This window comes from Rhipicephalus microplus, chromosome X (assembly GCF_043290135.1).
Source record: "Rhipicephalus microplus isolate Deutch F79 chromosome X, USDA_Rmic, whole genome shotgun sequence".
NCBI lineage: Eukaryota > Metazoa > Arthropoda > Arachnida > Ixodida > Ixodidae > Rhipicephalus > Rhipicephalus microplus.
In genome coordinates, this window is record NC_134710.1 from 404,552,427 (window position 1) to 404,568,287 (window position 15,861).

At 44.9% G+C, this 15,861-nt stretch overlaps 2 protein-coding genes across 6 annotated transcripts in view; one reads left to right on the forward strand and one right to left on the reverse strand.

Moving 5' to 3' along the window:
• LOC142776470 (uncharacterized) overlaps nucleotides 1-15,861 on the reverse strand; it is a 103,335-nt gene that overhangs the window by 19,886 nt on the left and 67,588 nt on the right. For all 5 annotated transcript variants that reach the window (XR_012887561.1, XR_012887560.1, XR_012887559.1 and 2 more), the window contains exon 2: nucleotides 13,242-13,291. Coding sequence is in view for 2 of the 5 variants with exons in the window: in XM_075880198.1 (XP_075736313.1) it covers nucleotides 13,242-13,291 (50 nt within the window). In the remaining 3 variants the exon portion in view is untranslated. The remainder of the gene's footprint in view (nucleotides 1-13,241; nucleotides 13,292-15,861) is intronic.
• The window catches only part of LOC119160953 (uncharacterized), a 270,658-nt gene continuing 257,597 nt past the window's right edge, over nucleotides 2,801-15,861 (forward strand). The window contains exon 1 of the mRNA XM_075880196.1: nucleotides 2,801-3,188. The gene's annotated coding sequence lies outside the window, so the exon portion shown is untranslated. The remainder of the gene's footprint in view (nucleotides 3,189-15,861) is intronic.

The following is a 15,861-nucleotide window of genomic DNA, read 5'->3' on the forward strand; positions in this document are numbered from 1 at the left end:
CAACTAACAGAATACATCGACACTTGATACAACTAAAGAAATATATAACAGAAACAATAAATCAGCTTACGAGAGAGAACTATTACAAACTACACAAACTAACAAGAATAGAACGACGGAGGAGAAAGTTCGAAGATATAAACAGGTGAAGGCATACGTGTGATGACCGGCAGCGTTGTGTCCCCGACGATCGGATGCGAGAAGTCGAAGAGAGTTCTGGCACGACTGCGATGTCGGCGGTGTTGCAACGCTGGTGGCTCCGGGAGGCTAGTGCTTGCAGGTGACTTCGAGCAGGTTGAGCTAACTCGAGGCGAAGTCCCGATGTCTACGTTGCAGACGTTAATATCGCGTCACAACTAGACGAACAGCTAAGCTTAGGTGGCCAGCCGATACAGAGCCACACTAAAAACTTCTAGAAGAGATGCTTGTTGATCTGTTTCTAGACCATGTTGGTCAGCGACTAGTCTGCCTAGCAGGGCAAAATCCTGCGCTTAAATCCCCCTCGTGTCTCCTCGCTCTCTTCCTTGGGGACAAGAGACCTCTACCTGGGTCCAATCATGCGCGTTTAATTGATGGGAAACTCCGCCCCAAAAATATTTTGACCCCACCCCTTTTTAATTGGGAGAGGGCCCTCAACTAGCGAGAGTGACAACCTGTCGGGTTGTTGTCATACGGCTTGGCCACCAGAGCGTTTCCCACGCTTCTCCCCGTGGGAACGGTCAAACGTTTGGCTCTCAGCCGGTGTGTCTCGTAGTCTAATCCTTGTTCGGGGTATACCGCGGCCTTCTACGACCTTGCAGACGCCGCCACAGTTACAAAAGGATTAACCGTCGGCGGCGACGTTCTAAGAAGAGCACCCCATTTTGCACTTCTCGGCTCCCTTTCATGCGCCGCCGTTTCTCACGGTCAGTCGGGGAGTACGGCGCCCGTTAATTGCCGTGACGCGGTGTCGCCAAAAATGGCCGTCCGTGACAGATAGCCCGTAAATTTTATCCCGCAGTGAAGGCACTGCAGCCACGCCTCATACGCTGTGGAAGCCACGTGTACCGAAGGTGCGCCATGGTTCCGTCTTGGTGGATGTCGAAGACTGGCTGGCTCAGTTGGAACGGGTCTCCGATTACAATGGTTGAACCGACTTCGACAAGATCATAGGAACGTGTATTTCAGCTTGGAGGACGGCGTTCGTACTTGGTACGAAAACCGTGAGCCTTTTTCCTCGTGGAGCAACTCTCGTCGATACTTGCTGGCACGTTTTGGCCAACCCAATCGCCGTGAACGAGCCGAGCGAACGATTCAGTCACGCCTCCAAATGCCGCATGAAAGTGTCATGATGTACGTCGAGGGCATGACGGGCCTCTTTCGTCGAGCCGACGCCGACATGGCAGAAGAAAAGAAGGTCCGTCATTTAATGCGAGGAGTGAAGGAGTAGCGCTCTACTGTGTACGACCGGCAAGCGAGTGCCGCTTCGTCAATAGGTCAGATCGGAGGTGCAGGAAGCAGCATCAACATTGAGTCTCTCTGCGACATCATTCGATCGGTGGTGCGTGACGAACTACAAGATTCAGTGCCAGTCCCAACCTACTGCAGGATCTATTTGCAGTCTCGTCAGAAACGAAGTACGACAGGCTCTCCAAGTGCCGCCTTCCAGTTATGTCCCGCCTGTCCAGGCGGAGCCACATCGTGCATCATACGCAGAAGCTGTCAGTCGATATATTCCTGTTTTCTCGTGCTTTGTTAATCCTATGCCTCAGGATGCACTTCCTTCACTGCAGGCAATTCAACACTTGGAAGATCGACAACCGCTTCCCAGAAAATCTGACGTATGGCGCACACCGGAGAGACGACCACTGTGTTATCACTGTGGGGAAGCTGGACTTGTGTACGGGAAATGTGCCTATATATCGTCGCCTCGGACTGCGGGGTTTTGCCGTCGACTCGCCATGGCCGAGATTTGGCGAAAGATCGAAAGCTATTTAAGATTGCCTTTCACAACAGCGCATGCTACTGCGGCGGCAGTCGCGGTCCCCATTCCTAAGGCGATCTTCTCCAAGTTTTCGGAGCCTTCCAGGGGCGGCGCCGGCGCACTCGCCAAGCTCTAGGCGGGAAAACTAACGACAGCGACCTTCGTGAGCAAGGCCGCTGACACTCTCGACGCAAGCGAGGCCTCCCACCGGTGCAAGCACGGACCCGGAGCGATTCCCCGACGACAGCGACGAAAGCCAGAAGCAGATTTTCTTTGGATATACATGTGGTAGTCGACGCTCACCACGACGTTAGTGCATTATTGGAAACAGGTGAGGACTGTTCGATCATGAGCGAAAACTAGCAGCGCACATAAAGAAAGTTGTTACGCCTCGGTACGAAGCACAAATTCGTACTGCCGGTGGGCACGTAGTCACCCCAATCGGCATGTGCACTATCAGAGTGAGCATTCGGGGACGTACGTTTCTCGCCAGCTGCCTCGTACTTCGTGACTGTTCCCGGGGCCTAATCCTGGGAATCGACTTTTTGCGAGAGTACGTCGCTATTATCGATCTTCGAGAGCGTACCGTGACGTTTTCGACAGCTGGATCCTCCGACAAATCTGACGACATCCGTGACAGCACGTTTCGCGTTTCTGCCGACAGCATCACGTTGCCTCCGTGTTGAAGCGTCCTAGTTGATGTAGAAACATTAGGTGGTGTAGGATAAGTTACGCGCGCATAGGTGTCATAAGTTACGCACGCATGGGCGTCCTTCTCTGTACGCCCATGAGCGCGTAACTTATCCTACACCACCTAATGTTTGTAGTTCAAGAAAGCCACCTTGGCCGGCTTTGCAAATCCATCATACCGTGTTCGTCGTCACTTCTTTTCCTTTGCTCTTAATAGCTCAGTTTAATCCAAAACAGACTATCTAATAAACAAGCCGTAACGAAGTAGTGCACCATTGTCTTATTGTCGCAAGTTCGTTGTCTTTTTCCTACTAGGCACTTGCTCGGCGTTTAAAAGTGATAGAAAAATTGCGCGCGCAATGCTAACTTCCCACGGAGCTGGAAGATGGCGCCACCATAGGAGCGTGTCTCCTCCTCGCGTGTGTTCGCTACCGCTTTCCCTCGATAAGCGTGGTGCGGAAACCCGCAGGTCCCACAACGGGCATATTTTTCGGACGCTAGCTCGTCTACGAGCCGCGCCATCAACGCCGGAAAGGTAACGTAGCGTTATTTTAGCTGCTCTCCAATGAACAGGGCCGGACGTACGGCAAAGTGCGTAGCTGCACGCGCGAGTAGAGGCGCCCGCTCAAAATGCCGCGCCGTTTTTGTGTCGTGTTTGGTGCTGCTGTTGCGCTGCCTGCTGTCAGGCTTTTTGACGGGACTGTGAGATAAACCATCGGAGCCGAGCGCTCTCTTTCATTGACTGGTTCGCATTCAGTTGCAAGCTAGTGTTAGACAAGCGTTTGACATGCCAGTTTGAAGAGTGCGTGAGCTTTTTTTCTTGCCAACAAACACGTCCGCTTGCGTGGAAGCGAAAGCGACGTGTTCGTTCCCTTGCATACATGTCCAAGGTGTTAGGTAGGCTTCGCTGCAGTGCTTTGGCGGATGCCTCGCCCCTCCCGCGTTTGGCCATCTCCTCCGCATCCCTATTCGCAGCTATTTCCAAAGAAGGCCATGCCGTAGAGAGTGCCAGATTTGGAACTGCTGTGCCGCTTCGTCCCCTCCCCGTGAAGAAAACAAATTCTCAAGGCAAGGAGCGGGATCGTACTGCAGCTGTTTCGTCGGGTTTGCTCTATCGTACGCCTCTATAGGTGCGCGCGCTCTGTTTTAAAAAGCTTGTCGTAGTGTTGCTCATATTTCATTTCCGAAGGTGAGGGCGCTTGCTCAATAAATCGAGTAAAAATTCATTCAGCCGATTGGAAAGTGTGTAATGCTAGCGGCACCCGTCATCATGCATGAGGCATGCTTTGAGAGTTCCGTGTATCTGTTTCGGTTCCGCTACTATCGCGCGTCTTGATAGACTCTCTTGACTTTTTCATGGAAAACTGCTTAGGCTTCTGCAAACTTGAACCTGGAACGGCTTCAAGGTTGCGGTATATTGTCCGTGCGATTGCTGTTTGTATTTGTTGATTGATTTTTGCTGCAATGGGCGTAAAATCTGAAAGACAATGCTGAGTTCTGCAGAACGTTGCGCTTAATTTTTCCATGAAGTGGTACTAGTTACCGTATTTATATTAATATTGTCGAAATGGAAAAAAAAAGCGCCGCGAAGTGAATTTGTTAGATGTATGGAACTCGCTTTTCAGCAGCTACTGAACTGTGTTGTACGCACAGAATAAAGTGTCGCTGCTAACACGGTGCACTCGCTCACTGCTTTTTAAGCTGCTAGCACGTTCACAAAGAAAAAAAAAATAGAAATCTTCATCTTGGCAATGGATTGTATGAAATGTTACGCATTATCACCTTCTTCGGCTATGACTTGGGCTTTGCTTGGAAGTTCGAAGCCCCTCAACTGACCAAGCTGGTTAAAAGTTTAATCTGTTGCACAAATTTTAAACTTAGCTCTATAATAAAAATATTTAGAACTAAGCTACAGAGAGAGCAATTCTTTTTTTTTTGTATGACTGCTTGTGTGTATGTGAGGTGTGAATTAAGCTTGTTTTTCTTAAGTATTGCTTTGCGCATGTGTGTCGAGCAAAGTCAAAAACTCACTCGTTCACTGTATTCATATAATATACTATATTACGTGAGTATAATGGGTTAGTGCTGGAACGTAGAAAACGAATCTCATGCATGTCCAAGGGCAAATAAATTTGTAGAGTAAATATACAATAAACAGAAAAAGACTCATCATATATGCAAGGAAGTATATCAACATTACATGCATATAAGATATGTCCTTGGTAAGTTATTTGTTGAACAAATCGTGTTACTTGTAAGGTCACTGAAAGGTAGTCTTGTGAGCCATGCTGCAAAGATAGTTAGATGACACAAATATTCCAAGTGTTATTGAAATAATTGGTTCATGGACAGGGTTAGGTCTATATTGCATTAAGCTTTGGTGCATATCTTGTATAGCATGCAAATGTAATTGTGACTTCTGGATGTATAAGCTTATTGATAAGAGTAGGCACAAAATGTAGCAAGTGGATATTCAATATAAAATGTGCCTAATGCTGATGTATAGAAACAAAGATTTTTTTAGAATGCCCACGAAATGACTTTTTTTTTTGAGTGACTACTGCAGCCAGTCAAGAAAAAAATATTTGCCTACATGCATCACTCATTTCTTTAATGTTTTTCATTGTAATGAAAATTCTGTGGTCTCCTTGTTTAAGCTTTCTATAAAAACCAAAATAATTTGGCTACAACATATCAATAGACTAGGTAGTGTCATTTTCCTTGCATGGTTTCTAGTCCTGCAGCCCTAATGGTAAGAGATATTTTATGTGCAAAGGCAAACTAACCTTTTTTGCTACTGTAAGAAAAGACTAATGGCCCGAAATTGTCCAAGGCTTTTTTGCTTAATTGGTAGTGTTTTCCTGAATAAAACCATTGGATACATTCTTTTAATTTAGTGAACTTCCTTTATTTCACTAATCATGTAAAAAAAAAGAGCTCGAAGGTGGCTTCATCTTCGAGTTACTTGAAAAATGTCAGTGGAATGAAAACCAAGACACAAATGTCCCAACATGGACAAGTGTGGGAATCTAATCTCGGGAAGCACAAGTATGACGAGTGTAGCATTCTTTGATTCCATGTGCGGCCGGTTTTTGTTAATGATTATTATGGTTGTTATCGTCATTTTCTTACAAAATTTCGAGCTAAGGGGTTAAATGCATACACCAGCTCTTGGTAAAGGTGGCAGGGAGTGACAGGCTACTACAGAAACCAGTGAGAAACATTGAAGGCTTTATTATTATATCCTCAAGAAGTAAAAGGGAGTGTGGTATTGTCAGGGCATATACATACTATCGACTGTAGGGTGCAAGTGCAGAATGCAAGTTTTCTATAGTGTAAGTCCTAAGAAGCATATCTTGCATCTTTTTACGACGTAATGCTAGTGTTTCAGAAAGGTGCTGAATAAATCGGGCAATAAAGTAAGTCATGCAAGCATAAAAAATTTCTATCAGTTACTTAAATTTTCGTCATTCAAACACTAAGTCTTTTGGAATAATGTTATTTGACGATTTCGTTAAAAAATTTGATGTTTTAATTTACCTCTGTGTGATGCATGTTATATTTTTGTCAGGATAGAACACTGGAATGCTGGTGGTCATGACATAATGCGTATCTACAATGTTTGCTTTGTGTAAATAAGTGTGCCTTGAAATTTTGGAAATTTTTTTTGTTGCCTTGTTTTTTTTCTTCTCTGTGGCATTTTTTGGCACAAAGAGAAGGTGCAAGACGAATTAGGCTTTCATGTGTGAATTTTACTCACCCAGTCATCCAAGAAAGTCACCATATTCTCGAACTAATGTTTTGGCAAATGTACGAATGAAGAGCAAGACAATGAAAAAAAGAAAAAAGTGCCGAAACGTCACATGAAATCGTCGACTCAAAGGTTCTTGCCAAGGTGGCATACTTCCTCACCTGTAAGTGCCAGAGTTAAAGCTTGCATTGCAGCAGAAACAACGTATCCAATCGGACCGTTGGAAACCAGAAATATGGAAAAGGTTTCGAAAAAGGCAGGAAAGATTTCCATCTGCCCTTATAAGTTGCACAAAATGGCTAAAGAAATTCACATGGATTTTTTGGAAGGAACGCTTTCATGTTACCAAAATACTCTATCTGGGCCAGGACCCTGGTCTACACATGTCAAACGCACTCCTAGAGAGCTAGGACCTTGGTCTAGGATGAGGTTTTTGTCAACGGGGTTTCTTTTTTTCTAATAAACATGTAGGAATTTCTTCTTCTCACAATCTGCAAGAGTGAATGAAAATTTTTCCTTTCAGCAAAAGTAACATCATCAACTCTCCCCAAATACTTCCATTGTGATAGTGTTGTCTAGTGAGGCCTAAAAACTGGTCGTCATTATAGACTGCATAGCTTCAGGAAATTGCACTGAAGAAGAGGACTTTAAGAGTTGGTATAAGTCGTTACAAATGGCAAAATTAATACCGGTACAAAAGGCTTGTTCTTACTGTGAGGGAGGTATCCAATTTATTGGCATTAATTTGTTATATATCTCAAGAAATGTTCATTCCCCGATAAAAAAGAAGTCTAAATTTTGTTACACGATGACCATGACAACACCTCTAACAAGACATGCAATCCTCGTTCCTATTTTAAGCAGTAAATATGGAAAGGTATCCGATGGCACTTTGGCAGTATTTTTCATCGGGGAGGGGGGGTGGAGGGGCTCTTTCAAGCAAGCACTAAATAAGTAGTTTTTTTGTCCTTTTTTATTTTTTCTTCATTTTGCTGGTTTGCTGGCTGCTGGTTTTCTTTTATTTTGTAGGCATATCCAAAAAACGAATGGAGAGCTTAGAATTGAGATGTGGCTAATAATGTCTTAAATTACACCATCACTGATCATCAGATAGAAGCATCAAAACACAATTTTTAACTTCTAAACAGCATATTATTGAGGTGCCTAGTCTTGCACCCGGTAAATTTGGCCTGTCTTGCCTTCCTCCTTCACAGAGCAGCGCGTTTGTCATCGTTATTTCGTGTGCTTTGCGATGTTAAGAAGGGCTTACGGCTCAAACCTGCACTTCTAATACTTGTTTTAAACCTGCAGACAAGACAGAGATTGATTACTTAACAATTTATTTTAGTGCTGTCTTCTGGGAAATGTGTAGGCACACCAAATACTCCCTGTGTGCGCAATCATAGGCTGTGGAAAACACACCTGTTCCTGTGGTGTAGAGATTAATGTCATGACAGCATTTTGTTCTTTCCAAACTTTCTTTCATGTCTGCTTTTTGCTTCCATTGGCTGACTGCAATGTTTCTCGACCTCTGAAACAGATGTTGTTAATGGAATCACCACAAATACATTCTCTGTTACCCCCGCAGGGGCGCCTGCGCAAGTAGGCGTTTGGTGTGTAGCGACACCACGGACCCGAGCTAACGAGGGAGTTTCGGCTCCCTCCCACGCCTAGCCGTGCGTGGCTTTGCCGTGCCCGGGGAAAAGGGGATCCTGGGGGTTGAGCTGACGCTGGGTGATTGGACCTTTAAGGCCCCCCGGCAGAGGCAACACACCCCTTTGGCCCCCGCTTCACATAGACGGCACCCATGGGCTGACCCACCCAGGGGAAATCGGCAGTCGCCTTTTCCTGTCTCCCCCTCACATCTTCGTCTTTTCTCTTACTTTAAATATTTCCTGTCCTCTACTCTCTTCCGTTGACTTCTGTGTTTCCTGGCGGCAAGGGTTAACCCTGTGTGGCTATCCTACCTTGGATACACCATATTCGGTTATAGTGGTGGTGTACAGCTGGCGTCTGCAGGGCCTGTGCTTCCAGACCCTGCAGCGTCCCCTTGTAGGACTCCATGGTGGGTGGCTGGCACCGCTGCCGAAAAGAAACCTTTTCTTATGGCTAGTTCCTTCCCCCCACTCCCTGATCGCCCTCAGAAAAGAGGGCGCACCGATGAAGTCTTCCAGTTTTATGGTCACCAGAGAGTATCCTTTCCCCGATTTCACGTTGTCCACACTGACACACCCGGCAAACCAGTGAGAACAATTTCACCTTTTATTGTTTCGAAGTCTTTGACAGAAATCTTTGGCTCAGGATATAAAGCTTCGAGAATGGCAAGTGGTGACCTCCTGTTGGAGCTCCGCGATCAGAAACAATATGAAAAATTGCCTAACCTAAAGAAATTTGCAGATACCAAATTAATAGTAACCCCACACCGAACCATGAACACCACCCGTGGCGTTGTCTCAGATGATGACCTGTTAGGGCTGACGGAGGCTGAACTCCTGGAGGGTTTTAGCGAACAGAATGTCATCAATGTGAAACGAATTAGGATGAGGCGCGATGGCAAAGAAATCCAGACTAAGCACTTAATACTTACTTTCAATTCAAGTGTACTGCCCGACTCCGTTGAGGCAGGGTACATCAAGCTTCGAGTGAGGGCATATATACCGAACCCTCTCAGATGTTTTAAATGCCAGCGGTTCGGCCACAGTTCTCAGAACTGCCGAGGCCGCCTAACTTGTGCAAAATGCAGTGCTGATGAACACACATCTGATGCTTGTGAAAACTCTCCTCACTGTGTGAACTGTAACGGGGAGCATGCCGCATACTCACGGTCATGCCCCAGCTGGAAAAAAGAAAAGGAAATTGTCACGATTAAAGTAAAACAAAACATTTCATTTAGGGAGGCACGAAGGCAGGTGTCCTACCTGCCAGAAACCAGCTTTGCCGAAGTGGCGCGTCAGGGGGCAGCGCCACGACGGCCCCCGGCGCCTGTCTAGCACACGTGTAGTGAGCCAGCGGTGACGCCATCCGCCCCCACGGCGGTTGCAGCCAGTGCTGCTCCGCCATCGAAGAAGGACCCACCAACCTCCGGGCTGGGGGCCGCGAAGGCCTTGTCTTTAGAGGCGAGGCCCTCAAAACAACCGCAGCGCTCGCAAGAGCGCTTGTCCAGTGCCTCGCTAGAGGCAGTGGACACAACTTCGAGCGTGAGGGCGCAGCAAGCGCCTAAGGATCGGCGCGACTCCGTCGACCGATCCAAAAAAGAAAAATCTCGTGTCACGGCCCCTGGAAAGGGTCCGTGAGCTAATTTTCTATCCTTGAGCACACAGCACAAAACACATCTAAAATGGACACGCAGATTTTACAGTGGAATGTGAGAGGACTTCTCCATAACCTCGATGATATTGGAGAGCTCCTTAATAAACATACTCCAAAGGTGCTGTGTGTTCAGGAAACACATCTTAAGTCCACACAAACAAATTTTCTAAAGCAATATGCTATCTTCCGCAAAGACCGTGACGACGCTGCCGCCTCGTCGGGCGGTGTCGCTATAATAGTTGATAAAGGTGTTGCCTGTAAGCACTTAAACCTCCGAACTTCTCTTGAGCCAGTTGCTGTCCGAGCAGTGCTGTTCGGGAAGCTACTAACAATTACTTCTATTTACATTCCTCTGTGCTATCAACTTTCAAAGACAGAATTTCAAAGCTTCATTGATGAACTTCCTCCGCCATATATAGTCGTTGGTGATCTAAATGCACATAATCCTTTATGGGGCGACTCCCGTTTGGATGCACGAGGACGCCTAATAGAACACTTTCTGTTTTCGTCAGGTGCATGTTTACTTAACAAAAAAGAATCAACATATTATAGCACTACGCACAACACATACTCTTCTATAGACCTGAGTATTGTCTCGAGTACACTAATTTTTATCTGGAGTGGTCTGTTCTCAAGAACCCCTTTGGGAGTGACCACTTCCCGATAATGTTAAAGTTAACAAAAGAAGATACATGCTCGCCTGACTTTCCTCGCTGGAACACCAAGTCAGCCAACTGGGAACTGTTTCGAGAAATTACATTTTTAGACGGAGATGAGATTGCTGATTTTAATATAGACGATGCTGTAGCATTCTTAACAGGTTTTATTATTGACGCTGCAGTGAAGTGTATCAAGCAAACCAATGGAATGACCAATAAACGTCGCATTCCATGGTGGAACGACGATTGTCGGAAAGCGCGCGATAGACAAAATAAAGCTTGGAGACTACTCCGAAATTACCCAACAGCTGAAAACCTCAACAATTTCAAACAGGTTAAGTCCCAAGCCAGAAGAACGCGTCGTCTTGCAAAGAAAGAAAGTTGGAATAGGTACATCTCCGGTATAAATTGTTACTCCGACGAAACGAAGGTTTGGAATAGGGTAAACAAGTTGATGGGTCGGGAGACACACCCCCTACCTTTGGTAAATAGCCGAGGGGAGAGCCTGGAGGAGCAGGCGGACTGCCTAGGCGAACACTTTGAATACGTCTCAAGTGCATCAAACTATACAGAAACGTTCTTAAAATTCAAAGAACGCGAAGAGCGACAGCCCCTTAAATGTAAACGTCCATCCAGTGAGTCTTACAACTGCCCATTTACATTAGCTGAACTTAAGGCATCTCTTGCGTGCTAACAACAACTCAGCGCCAGGTGTTGATCGTATAACATACGAAATGGTCAAGTACCTTCACCCCGAAGCACTAAAAACACTCCTAACTCTCTTCAATAACATGTGGGCAGCTGGGTATATTCCATTGTCATGGAAAGAAGCTATAGTCATCCCAGTACTTAAACAAGGCAAAGATCCGTCTTTGGCCGCCAGCTACAGGCCAATAGCGCTAACAAGCTGTCTATGCAAACTATATGAGAAAATGATAAACCGTCGCTTAATCCACTTTTTAGAAAGTAACAGTATACTAGACCCCCTTCAGTGTGGTTTCAGAGAGGGGAGGTCGACAACAGACCACCTTGTTCGCATAGAGACATACATCAGAGATGCACTTATTCATAGGCAGTTTGTACTTTCGGTATTCCTAGACTTAGAGAAGGCGTATGACACCACATGGCGATTTGGGATTCTCCGCGATCTTGTCACCATGGGCATCCGTGGGAACATGCTAAACACAATTAAAAGTTACCTGTCTAACCGAACCTTTCGCGTAAAAGTGGGAAATGCTCTCTCTAGAACTTTTACCCAAGAGACTGGTGTTCCGCAAGGGGGTGTGCTTAGTTGCACACTCTTTATTGTAAAAATGAACTCCCTGCAGTCAGTCATTCCAAGTGCGATGTTTTATTCAGTGTATGTTGATGATGTGCAGATGAGTTTCAAATCATGCAATATGTCTGTCTGCGAACGACAAGTGCAGCTTGGAATGAATAAATTCTCTAAATGGGCGGATGAAAACGGTTTTAAAATAAACACGAAGAAAAGTACTTGCATACTTTTCTCCAACCAACCAGGGGTAATACCACAACCAAATGTTGCGATCAAGGGAGACCAACTCTCTGTAAGCAGCGAGCATAAATTCCTGGGAACCACTTTAGGTTCTAAACTTACGTTTATTCCCCATATTAAATATGTCAAAATGAAATGTTTGAAAGCGATGAACGTCCTAAAACTCTTGTCATGTACAACATGGGGTAGTGATCGAAAGTACCTCTTGAAGTTATACAAAAGCCTTGTCGGGTCGCGCCTTGATTATGCCTCTATAATTTATCATTCCGCAACGCCAAGTGCATTAAAAATCCTAGACCCCGTTCACCATCTGGGTATCCGACTTGCAACCGGTGCTTTCAGGACAAGCCCGATCCAGAGCCTCTATGTAGAGTCGAATCAGTGGTCACTTCACCTGCAGCGATCCTATAGCAGTTTCACATATTTTATAAAGGTACGTGCAAACATCAAGCATCCATCTTATTCAACTATAAACGATATGACCGCTGCCACCCTCTTCCATAATCGACCCACAGTGAGAAAGCCGTTCTCCTTGCGTGTGAGAAACTTATGTGAGGAAATGGGTGTTCCGCTGCTGGAACTCTGTCCTACGCCCACAGGGATACTTTTACCGCCGTGGCAGTGGCAGCTTATACACTGTGACACCTCATTTGTTGAGATCACTAAACACTCACCAGAAGCACATATTAAAATGCATTTCCGAGAACTCCAGTCCAACTACTCATGCGTAGAGTTTTATACTGACGCTTCTAAGTCGCATGCAGGGGTGGCTTATGCAGCCGTCAGACCATCTTTTTCGGAATCCGGCGTGCTGCACCCAGAAACAAGTATATTTACGGCTGAGGGTTATGCACTATTGTCCGCTGTGAAGCATTTACGGAAATCAAACATACAAAAATCAATTATATTCACAGACTTGTTAAGCGTCGTAAATGCATTAAGATCCCTTTTCTGATTCAGAAATCCGATAATAATTGAGCTATATTCCGTTCTGTGTACAGCGTATATGTCCAACCAGCATATTACTATTTGCTGGGTACCTGGCCATAGAAGTATCGAGGGAAATGTGTTAGCTGACCAAATGGCCACGTCAATTATGATGCGCGCTATTAACCCCACCGCTACTGTCCCTGCAACAGATCTAAAACCCTTTCTACGAAAGAAACTGCGAAACCACTGGCAACGCTTGTGGGACACAGAAATAAATAATAAGCTTCATTTGATTAAGCCCCGGTTGGGTTACTGGCCCTCCGCTACAAGAACACGGCGAACTGATGTCCTATTCTGTCGCCTCAGAATAGGACACACTTATGGTACTCATAGCTTTCTTCTGACTGGCGATGAACCTCCTACTTGTGGTAGATGTGGTGACAGGCTAACCGTCCTCCTGGAGTGTGCGGAAGCTGAAAGGGAGAGAAAGAAATATTTTGCTTTAGCTTACCGCTATAATCTTCCTTTACATCCGATTATGTTTCTCTGTGAAGAGCCGCTTTTTAATACAAAATCAGTTTTAAGCTTTTTAAAGGATGTAGTACTGAATGTGTTTAGTCCAACATTGAATGTTTTTAGCCCAACAAGTTCATAGCGCATCCTCTGTTCAGAGGATGCCGCTGTGATAGCAGATTTCAATGAGCCCAGGCCTCCATGTTCTTGTTTTAAGGGCTCTGTCGAGGCACTGGTGCTCCATGCCAAGTTTTTATTTGACATACTTATCACTATTAAATCATTTTATGTCTCCATAGCTCACATCATTTGTCATTGCCATAATTTTACAATATGTATATTTTTACACACCTACAGCGACTGTTTTTTAGGCCCATTTACAGCCACGTCACATTTGTTTTATCTACACTGCACATCCCACAATTCATTATCATCGCTCTGGCGCTCTTTGGCCATATCTGGCCCTTGCGCCAATAAACACCACTAATCATCATCATCAATCATTCTCTGTTACATTTTTTGTTACAGATCTAACGCATCAATCTTAGTAAAATATTTCAGGACAAGCATGCATAATTCAGTTCATAACAGTTGCACTGCAACATTTTTCTGTAACATATGGGGTATGGATTGCCTATTAGGGCCAATATGTATTATAAAATATCGTGTTGAAAGTAGTTTTCTATGCTAATTGATGTTTATTCTTAGAGAAGCTACTGTATCTTTTAGGGGACGCTGCAGTAAAGTTTCACTCTAGTTGGAGATGAATTGTTGTCTAAAAGCCTCTTTTTTTATTGCAATACTGTACAGCTTTCTGTGAAATCGCCACAGTTCTCACTCCTGCTCCTCAACTCAAACTACCTGCACCAAAATGGATGTGTTGACAATATCTCTCCCATACTTTCCCCACTGCTCCGAATGTGAACTGCATTCGTATATCCATTTTCAAAGCTGGTGTTTTAGCCTCACATGGTGGAGCTTTCTTTTGCATCAGTTCCTCGAGCCCCGTCCAAGTGCATGTGTCCAAAACATTTGTTCATTTTCAAAATGGCAAAAGATAATGCCACCCCCCTAATATCACATGAGAGGTACTGTAGTAAAAAAAAACAGGTAGCCTTTTTGATTTTTCTAGATTTTACCCCTTAAGTGCTGTTGTTGCTATAAATGATGCATTTCTTGTTAAATGAAAAAAATTCGTAAACAGAGGCTCTGTGCTCGAGCAGACATTTCAACAAGTGGACTTGCTCCTTACACGGTTAGGAGACGAGTCCACTTGTCAAAATGTTGGCTTGAGCACATAATCCCTTTTTACTAATTTTTCTATCGCAAGCTTCCATCTTTTCTTTCCTGCCATGCATTATTAAAGAAGCTTAATCGTTTGTTCTGACTTCACTCCATTTTTATCTTGTGCCAGTTTAACAAAATTTAAGCTGCTGTATCTCCTTGTTTATTGAGGGCAAAGCATGACTAATACCCCTATGATGGCAAAAAGAGGCAGGTTTACACGACACGCTTAGCTTCTCTAACATTTCTTTTTCGGCAGTGTCACGACAGTATTCAAAGTTGTGCAAGTGCAGTAAAACCTCGTTACTATGAAGTCACTGGGGCCACGAGAAATCTTCGAATTAAGTGCGTTTTCGAATGAACAGAACATACAAAAAGGAAGGTGCAAGGACAAGTGGGATACAAGGATGCTAGTGGGATGCAAGGAAAATATTCTGGGCTTGTGGTTTGCTGTGCCGGCTAGCTTGAGGCTCTAAAGGTTGTTTTCCAGTAATACCTGACCTTAATTTTGCCGCAAACACGGGAATGGTGGGCCTCACTGCTGCCACCGAAAAAAAAAAAAAAAAAAGGAAAGCTGCTGTGATGATCTGAAATGTGTGTTTGCAAAAAAAAGACATCTTCACTGCAACACAGAAGTGATACGCGGGCAGCATGTCGCCTGTTTCTCGCTTTGTCAGCACGTCATGATGCAACCATTCGCACATTCTTTATGGCATAATTAGAAATTTAATAATGTCCAGTATGACAAAACTCGCAATGTTTTCGGCTGGAAAAAAGCATCTTTGGATTTTTCGAAGTTAGTTTTTGAAGGGGGTGTTGCTGGCAAGAACTTGGCCTACAGTGCAAAGGCGCGAATTGCTGGAGCAACCTGCAATCGCAGGTTCGCATTCATCGTTAATTCTGCAAAACTGTTCGTTATTAATTTCTTTAGAATCCCAGAAAGAATGGGTAAACTATGACCCGCTGATGTTGCGAGAAACATGCGATATGCTGTCGGCGGGTCACAGCTGTGTTTCAGTGAAGCATGCCTTATTTTCCACAGGTGCATGTTTCGGTTGACCATGAGACCATTTTTTAAAGACGATAGTCTTTCTTGGGGGCCTTTGATGCAAAATTTTTGGTCTGTCTGTCTGTATGTCTGTATATTTGGCTGTTTGTCCGCCCTAAACGGCACCCTTAACGGCACCAAAGTGGCCAGACGGTACTCCAAACGGCCGACCCCATCCGCAGTGCCCACCAATATTGC